Source organism: Clinocottus analis, unplaced genomic scaffold (genome assembly GCF_023055335.1).
Source record: "Clinocottus analis isolate CAN_PGR_092001 unplaced genomic scaffold, fCliAna1.0.p SCAF_20, whole genome shotgun sequence".
Classification (NCBI taxonomy): Eukaryota; Metazoa; Chordata; class Actinopteri; order Perciformes; family Cottidae; genus Clinocottus; species Clinocottus analis.
The window spans coordinates 14272325-14281707 of record NW_027175932.1 but is presented as its reverse complement, the minus strand read 5'-3'; the positions used below and the strand labels follow the sequence as shown (position 1 = coordinate 14281707).

The following is a 9383-nucleotide window of genomic DNA, read 5'->3' as shown; positions in this document are numbered from 1 at the left end:
ATTTGTAAATACAACCTCTCATTGTTGCCCTCACTGTGCCCACTAATAAACCATCAAAGGTCCCGAGGACATAGTTTAGGAACTACTTAGGCCTGATTGTATATGGGCATTTTTAGAAGCAAAGACTTGGGCAATATCAAGGAGTATATACATGCTTTAATTTACTCACTTTTACTTATTGGCACAATGTCCTGACTTTTTTAAAGGAGGTTTCAAGGAGTTAGAAGTACTGACACCTCGTGGTCTGACACCAGGGTTAAAGAGTGGATCACCAATGTGCACCACTTTATATACTTTAAATATAGTGTTTATAGACCCCTTTTAAAACCCGAAATAGTGCCCGAGTTTTATAGAAATTAAGATTTAGGTAGTAGTGAAGTGAACACGCACACAAAGAGGGCCGATGATGGCTAGGAACTCACAAAACTTTTCCTGAAATCCAATTTAGGAGTGTTCTTCATCCCGCTGCTGCCAGTTTCGGCTCACCTTAAAGCGACGCTGGCGTAAAGAAGACAAACATCGCCATCTGCTGGATGAGCTGCTTCGACGTGACTCGTCCCTCTCCTCCCACTTCATGCGTTTCTAATTTCTATCCAATCACGGAGAAAAGACAGGGTGTTGCGTTTAGGAGCAATCCACGTTAACCGTACTAAGAGCCTTTTCTTGCCCGCTGCGACTCATTCGCTACATTGTAATAACATCTAGCTAACTCACTACGACGTGCTTACACTGCAACAACGTAACAACGTGTAACTGTACCGGCTGGGTTAGTGCCTTGGTTCTTAGGACTGTATTTATAGTAGCAGAGCCACTTCACTGACGCATGCCTTTTTTCATCACTCTACAACGACAGAAATTGACTAATATTATTACCCACAGGTATCCCAACCTGCTACATTTTGTGACATTTCATCTGCCGTGTTTTGCTAATAAATATGCTCATAAAACGAACCCAATGTTATGTAGCCTATAAAGACACTTCCGCAAGGTTACCGTACAATAAAACGAGTACTTGAACGCAGCACGAGATCTCGCCAACTGTCATGGCGTCTCCCTTGAAGGGGGTTTGGTGCTGGAGAAAGTAGCCGCTGTCATTTATCAATTTTCACGCTCGTGCAGTGCAGCTAACCCCGACCGAAGAGGCTTTCAGGAGCGGGTATTGACCATGGGGACCGTCCATGCTAAGGTAAAGTCTATTTCTCCCTGACCGCTGGCCTCTCTGTGGGCTTTTGACCATGACCTCCTGCCCAGTCGGCGCTGAAGGCTGCACGCGCACCAGCGTTCGTACTCGATGTTCTGACACACACCGTCTTAAAAGGGTGGACCGTGCAAAAGACTGACGGGTGGACTTGAGTGTTTACCGGTGAACTGTGCATGGTGAAACGGTGTAACTTTGCCTCAGGCTAATTTAAACGGCTGTAATGCTGGTAGTACGGGATGGGCGGGGTTTTCAAAATAAGATATCACATTAGAATAAGAAAAAAAAGCCTCGTTGTACTCAGTGTTGGGTATTTTAGTGTGCCTTTTAATTCAGTCCTAACAGTCTTACTTACAGTTGAGGTATTCTGTTTAATTGTATCACCACCTTAGAATAACCAACAACCCAGTATCAATATTCTTATTCATTTTCTAATTCATACACCATTGTTATGAAACAATTCGACCCTCGTGTCCGAGAACCAATGCGCAGTGACTTTCACTGTCAGTAGGACATCAGACACTCCCCAGCTGTCTCCTCTCATGAAACCCCACCTATTGACTTTGCTGACCTTTAAAGGTGCCATACATGATTTGTTTGTTATGTTGTTGTTTTTTGGACCGTGTTAATGTAAACTGTACAATGCTCAGACTGTTAATTTAACGCCTTTTGCTCATTACTGTCCCAGAGCCTGGATCCTCTCCCGATGCATGGCCGGGACTTGGGCGTCCATCCCGACGACCTGGTGGAGCCTCCGGAACCGGAGCAGGAGTCCAAGCAGGAGATCCTTGAAAACAAAGATGTAAGTAGTAGCAATGGTGCTACACATTAGCTTTTGCAGTTGTTAAATACATCCAATAATTGTGTTGATTCCTAACTGTATTTAGTTGGTTATTACGGGCTACATCTACAAGTTACAGGCCCAGGTTTTTTGACGTAAAATAATCTTATTTTGATAGGTTGCACAGTCACAACTTTTGAATTGATGTATTTGCTTTGATGGAAATATTTCTCTCTTCCTGTGGCAGTCACTTATAACTTAGAAGAGTGGAAGAGCAAGACCCAAAAGGGTTTCTTCCGCTTGCTTAAAAAGAGAGCGTGGTGTTTTTTTTAATGCAGTTGTGACATGATAGCGGTCGTGAACGTAACCCAAGTGAAATATGTCTAATGGCAGGTGGTTGTCCAGCACGTCAACGTACAGGGTCTTGGAAGGACTAAAGAGGACTTTCTCGGCTACGAGATCTCTGAGGTTTTCCACGCCAAAAACCTCATCGACGTATGTATTTAGGACCGTGACGTGGTGGGACCACATTGACTCATAAGTTTTCTAGAGATGGAAGTAGTATTTTTCTATCTGATGTGCAGAGCTCTGCTTCTGTCTCGCTTACAGGTGATGAAAAAATCTCACATCGCCAGACAGAGGCTGCTCCGCCTGGGAATTTTCAAAGAGGTGGAGGTTCTGATCGATACGACTGAAGGTAACTCAGATGTATAGTCCGTATTTTTCTCATCCTTTTTGGGCGAAAGTCTCTTTGAGAAGGGACTGCGTGCTGTGTTTTTATTGGATGACGGCCGTGTGGCGTGAACATGCAGGAACGCAAACAAACCTCCCTCGCCTTAATTGGTTCTCCCCTCCTTAGGTTCGGACGCTTTGCCCAACGGACTGGATGTAACTTTTGAGGTGACGGAGGTCAAGAGGCTAACGGGAAGCTACAACACCATGGTTGGGAACAATGAAGGAAGCATGGTGAGAAAAACACTCCAGAGTGAGGGGAGGAAAGACCAGAGCGTAGTTTACTGAGGTTTCCTCTGCACACACTGTAGGGCTATTAGATTGTAACTATAGCAACAATAGCACAACTCTCTGGCTTTCTTCACCTCCTGCATTTCTCTGCGTGACACCTGGGAGTGCTAAAACATTTAAAGCCTCTAATGTTTTTTGTGTGTTTTTTTTTTTTTAATACCTTTAAAATTGTGGAATTTACAACGCTTTGGAGTCAGAAACAATCGCCCTGCAACCACCGTTAACACCTAATTCTATAAGTTTTATAATATTAATGTATTTATATTATATTAATGTATTAATATATCTGCAACTGTGCAGAGCTTTCAACACAGAGAACAGACATGTAATAAAACAACCAAACACCTGGGCAGCATTTGAATGTTAAGTCAGTGGATTTTCCAGATATTGTGATCAGCTCTACAAACATGGTAGGCCATTCTCACAGCAGACATTTGTTCCTGTCACACAGCAGAGAAGCCCATGTGTAGCCAATTGCATTAATAACGTCTGCGTTCCATTTAGACTGAGCTGTTCTATGCATGCTGGCCCACTGGTTACTGGGTTGCTTGAACAGAGCGGAGCCTCCAATAACATGTTGATGGTAGCGCCTGTGCTTTTTCACACGATCACAAGTCAAATGTCATTGTCACAGTGGGTCGTTAGTAAATAGTGAAAGTGACCGTTGGCTAACAGGATTGGTCCGTCTTCTAGGTGCTGGGGGTGAAGTTGCCCAACATGTTGGGTCGAGCAGAGAAACTCACCTTCCAGTTCTCTTACGGGACCAAGGAGACGTCCTACGGCCTCTCCTTCTTCAAGCCCCAGCCAGGCCACTTTGAGCGCAAGTATGTCTGGTGAATGTTCTGCACAGGCCAACACGCTGGCTCCCACATGTGGACGGCAGCGGTTCTGGGCTCGTTTTCAGATTCTGTGTCCTCTGTTTCAGCCTCACACTCAACATGTACAAAGTCACCGGTCAGTTCCCATGGAGCTCCTTAAAAGAGACCGACAGAGGCGGATCTGCAGAATTTAATGTAAGTATGTGAGTGAGATTTTTAACTAGATACAGAATGAGCACCCATGAACAAGATACCAGTTTAAACATTTAACTCAGCAACAGTGGAAAATATGATAAGTTTTTTGACATGACAAGGACATCTGAGCAATGTTTGAAAGAATGTCTAAAGGGATGCACTGTTCACTAAGACTTCTCCATCTCCCCGTCCTCCTGCAGTTTCCTCTGGGGATGACCAACCACACGCTGAAGTGGGAGGGCGTGTGGCGGGAGTTGGGCTGCCTGGCACGCAGCGCGTCCTTTGCCGTGCGAGAGGAGAGTGGACACTCTCTGAAGTCTGCCCTCTCAGTGAGTTTGTCCTTGCTCTGACTACACCTGACATTTTATATCATTTCATATCATTTAGCCCATTCTGAACTTTTCTTTTCCAGCCTGTAGCTTTTCTCTGGCTCTGACTTCATGCAAAGTTTCTTTTTTTTTTTGTCTTTTCCATATTGCCCCTTGTGAAGTAGATAATTAAAAAAAAAAATTATGGCCGCTATAAAACTGCCACAATTGCGTCCACCTACCAGCTTAACAGAGCTCCTGTTTTTGTTTGCAGCACACTGTGTCAATCGATTCAAGGAACTCCGCCATTTTCCCCAACCGGGGTGCCTTACTCCGGATCAACCAGGTCAGTGTTTGTTCTTGCCTCACCCAACAAATGAGGTGCAAAGAACATTTCACACTGTGAAATCATTCTAAGAGGCCATGTACACTGCCTGGCCAAAAAAAAGTCGCCACCAAAAAAAAAGGTCACACATACTAATCTTTTGTTGAACTGCCTTTAGCTTTGATTACGGCAGTGTTCGCTGTGGCATTGTTTGGATAAGCTTCTCCAATGTCACAAGATTTATTTCCATCCATGTTGCATTAATTTCTCACCAAGATCTTGTAGTGATGATGGTAGAGTCTGAACGCTGTGCAAAGCTTCTCCAGCACATCCCAAAGATTCTCAATGGGGTTAAGGTCTGGACTGTGGTGGCTAACCCATGTGTGAAAATAATGTCTCAAGCTCCCTGAACCACTCTTTCACCATTTGAGCCCGAGGAATCCTGACATTGTCATCTTGGAATATGCCCATGCCATCAGGGAAGTAAAAAATCCATTGATGGAATAACCTGTTCATTGCTGAACCTGGTCGTTGCTGAACCTAGACCTGAGCAACTGCAGCAACCCCAGGTCATAGCACTGCCCCCACAGGCTTGTACAGTAGTAGTTAAATCCCGGTGGCAACTTATTTTTGGGCCAGGCAGTGTATTTAGATACTGATTCAATTAATTAACTTTTTCTAAATTAGTTTCAAGACCAGTTGCAGTTTTCTGACCTTAGTTTAGTAGCAGCTGGATACTTGGGCAGAAGATGAAAATGCCTAAAAAATAACCTTTAGGGGCTGAATGGCATCTAAAATAGTTTCAGTTGTTACCTAAACTCCAGTGTGTGTTTCTTCAGGGTTACCTGACAGAGGAATATACAATTCCCCCCAAGGTTGAACAGATGAGTTGAAACTTGACTTAGTTCGAGGTGTAGTTTTAAAACATTAAAGCTGATCTGGTGGGACATTTGGGGATTTACATTTTTGGCACCAGCAGAAGTTTTTCTGAACATCCGTCCACCCTGCAGGAACTGGCGGGGTACACCGGAGGAGACGCCAGCTTCCTGAAGGAGGATTTTGAGCTGCAGCTCAACAGACGCCTCTTCTGGGACTCGGTGAGAAGGAAACAAGTCACTCCAGACCTGTTGAATGGAGCGTAATCTTTTTAGTTGGTTGCTTTGTTTGTAGTTGCATTAAATAAGCACCAATGGGCAATGAAAGAGCATTCAAGTAGTTCATTTCCACTGAATAGCTTTAATTTAGTTGAGGTTGTGTGTTCATATGTGTATAACGGCAACTCTTTGTGTCCTCTCAGGTCTTGTCTGCATCTTTGTGGGGGGGCATGCTTTGTCCCATCGGAGGACAGGCGTCCTGCATCGCTGACAGGTACAGAGAGGTCATCTGGCTCTGACACATTCAGACCTCACAGAACACAAGAAAATCTACTCCAAACATAATTAATTATAAGCTTCCTAATAATTACAAAGGTTCATTTTTAAGACACGTCACATGGACATTGACCCATTTATTTTTACATGTTGTCATCTGTTCCCCCCCAAATGTTCCCATTTAGTTTATTTTAGTAGTGTTTCTGCTTTAATGTTGTGCTGGTAATAATGGTAGATGTGTGATTTTTGTCTGCACACTGCACTAGATTAAGGGTTCATGACGGTTGTGTGTTTGGTCCAGGTTCTACCTTGGGGGTCCCACCAGTGTGCGAGGGTTTGGGATGTACAGCATCGGGCCGCAGAGCGAAGGTAAAGAAAGAAAGCAATTGTTTTAATGTTAGCTGTAGTTCAAATCTGGATTTTAGAGAAAATTACCAGTTGTTTTGAAAATGATGTCTTTTAAAAAAAATCTATAACTTTTGTACTTTATGAATGTACTCTAAGTTAAGTGGCGTAGTACAGCAGCTCACTCTGTGCTCCAGGTGACTATCTCGGTGGGGAGGCATACTGGGCAGGCGGCCTTCACCTCTACACTCCGCTGCCCTTCAGACCGGGTAAGGGCGGCTTCGGAGACCTTTTCAGAACGCACTTCTTCCTCAACGCAGGCAACCTCTGCAACCTCAACTACGGTGGGTAAAAACAGAGCCCTTTTTATAATTCTGAGCCATCAAATAGAAACCATAAATGGTTTCAATTGTGCCGTATGTCCCGGACGGGCTTTGACATTTGTGTGTTTGTGTGTGCAGGCGACGGCCCCCGGGCGCACCTCCAGAAGCTGGCTGAATGTATCCGCTGGTCGTACGGAGCAGGCATCGTGCTGCGACTCGGCAACATCGCCAGACTGGAGCTCAACTACTGCGTTCCCATGGGAGTCCAGAGTGGAGACAGGTAGGCTACTGCGGGGGACCAGCGGTCAGCCATGTTGCTTCTAGCAGAGGAACAAAGATTAGGGTTAACCAGTTTTCACTCGGCAAACTTACAAATTTGTATCATCTCACCAGCATGTGTGTAAAATACAAACAAAAAGCTTTACTAGATTGCAGCATCGTTGATGTTGTAGTAAGCAAAAGGGTTCATGGGGAACATGCTCTTAAAGGGGAACTGCACCAATTTCACACATCAAAGGTGTACAAAGCTTTTTGAAGTATGATAGATGTCTTCAAGTGATGGCACTTAAAGGTACAGTGTGAAACATTTAGAGGAAGTTATTGACAGCAATAGAATATATTCATCTATAACTATATTTTCGTTAGTGTGTAATCACCTGAAAACAAAAAAAGGTTTTGTTAGTTTTGAATGAGCCCTCCGGGACTACATGCGTCTACAGAAGCTCAGAATGGACAAACCAACTGATGGCTCTAGACAGAGACAGTCACCTTTTTTTTTTTCCCCTGAAGGCAAATATTAGTTCTCTGACATTCATAGAAAGAGAGGAGAATGAAATGCAGAGTTGGATGCAATCTGAAACCTCACCACTAGATGTCACTAAATACTACACACTGCTTCTTTTTAGTTGAGTTAAGTTGAACAGAAGTGAGTTTACCAGACTCCTCGACTCTGCTTCAGGCTACATTAGCTGTAACTAGCATAACACACCTGACTCTGAGGCCAAGCTGTGGGTAGTTCAGTTGCATTGTGGGTAATGTTTGCACTAGGTATTGACAAGAAGGAATAATGCGTGGAATGAAAATTTAGATGCTACCTATATACTACTGCGTGATATAAGGACGTGTCTTATGGTGACAGCAAGTCCTCACTTCTCTCCTCTGCTCTCGTAGGATATGTGACGGTGTCCAGTTCGGAGCAGGGATTCGCTTCCTGTGACCTCATCACTCCACTGCCCTTTGTGCTCCAGCAGAGGCCGCGACATGAAAAAGGGTCTTGTTGTTTGTCACCTGTAACCTGTTGTAGAGTGTGTAACACGAGCATGGGTCCCTTGTCCTGGAGAGACGTGCCTGCCCCCCCCCGCCCCCCCCTCCCTTCACCACCTTTTGACATGCACCGGTTGAGGCTTTAGAACAACAAGGTACCTTGAAAAAAGTTCTCTATCGGTGACTGTTTCAGAGTAAATTATTTTCCAGAATGTTTAAGAGATTTCGGGCATGTTCCCTGTTTGCCTTCCAGGAAAGCTTCTTATCCAGGAGAGAACAACTTGTTGGTGGTAATGTTTTCACACGTATCCGTACACCACACAGTCTCTCGTCGCGTGGTAGGGATCAAACCAATTTAAAGGCACTTTTTAATCATAGCAGCGGTGTTGGAAGGGAATCAAAACCTTCATGCCAAAGCAGTTGTTGTCTGATGTGAAGAACGGTGGGTTGACCTCTCGAGGTTGGCAACCCCCCCCCCTCCCCCTCCTGAGCAACATCCACCACCAGTGCTCTTAACGTTGGTCCTCTTTTTTTTGATGTTGTTGAAGCTATTCACAAATAAAACACTTTGCTCCCCTCGTTGTTTGTCTTTGTGCTTTCTCAAATGCAGATTCACTAATCAGGTGGGATCTTGTGCTTCCTTGATATGTGTTAGTGATCATTTTTGCTTGCCTTTTTAAGTTAAGTATTGTTCTTTATCAAGGCTGTTTTAGGACTGACCTTGATTAGTTATGACAGTTTAGAACACATACCTTGTATCAGGTTTAAAAGTTAAGGACTTTATTTTGCCAGTGACACATTGTCAGTGACATCAGCAAAGCAGTTTTGCATAACATGCCTTATAATTCGATTTATGGTTAGTTTTATTACCTTGATGGGATAATGAGATGTGCGGTCCAGGCAGTTATCAGGACTACAACTTAAAAAAAACGTTTCCCCTCCAGCTGACATGTCACTGTGGAGAGGTCACTGCCCGGCCCACCTCACAGGTTTTGCTTTGACTGTTTGAACCTTTGCTCCGCTGGAACCTGTGCAGGGCAGTTGAGTGTGGATCGTGCCAGATGTTTGTTTGATCAGAGCTTGTTCTGTGTGGGAGTCTTGTCAGGTGTGCAGCAGGGGAAGGCTAGTAAAGGCATGTTGCTGAAACTGGAATCAAATGACCTAGGTTTATCTGAACACATCTGTTGCCAACCACTGGCTAGTTTGATGCTTGGTGGAACACTTATATTTCATTATAATTATAAGGGACATTGCATTCCAAGTTTTGTCTGTTTGAAGAAAACTAAGCAAATGTGTCATCTTTGATGACCCTAAAGTAGATAAAAACATCTTAAAGTGACCTCTACTTGTGGGCCAATGTTCAAGCAAACGTGATGAACTTCCCTTTCAAGTGGAAAACATGTAATGAAGTGTTCCAGGGTGCTGTTCCAGGGG

General features: G+C 44.2%; 1 protein-coding gene across 1 annotated transcript; it reads left to right on the top strand.

The window, feature by feature from the left end:
* The first annotated feature begins 1046 nt into the window (after positions 1 to 1046).
* samm50l (sorting and assembly machinery component 50 homolog, like) lies at positions 1047 to 8528 on the top strand. The gene is made up of 15 exons (XM_068586473.1): positions 1047 to 1186; positions 1887 to 2000; positions 2373 to 2474; positions 2589 to 2676; positions 2839 to 2945; positions 3696 to 3826; positions 3928 to 4015; positions 4216 to 4344; positions 4598 to 4669; positions 5659 to 5745; positions 5946 to 6016; positions 6320 to 6387; positions 6561 to 6707; positions 6825 to 6966; positions 7857 to 8528. Exons 1-15 carry the CDS (start codon positions 1166 to 1168, stop codon positions 7900 to 7902), a joined length of 1413 nt encoding a protein of 470 aa, XP_068442574.1. The 5' UTR covers positions 1047 to 1165; the 3' UTR covers positions 7903 to 8528.
* The last annotated feature ends 855 nt before the right edge of the window (positions 8529 to 9383 follow it).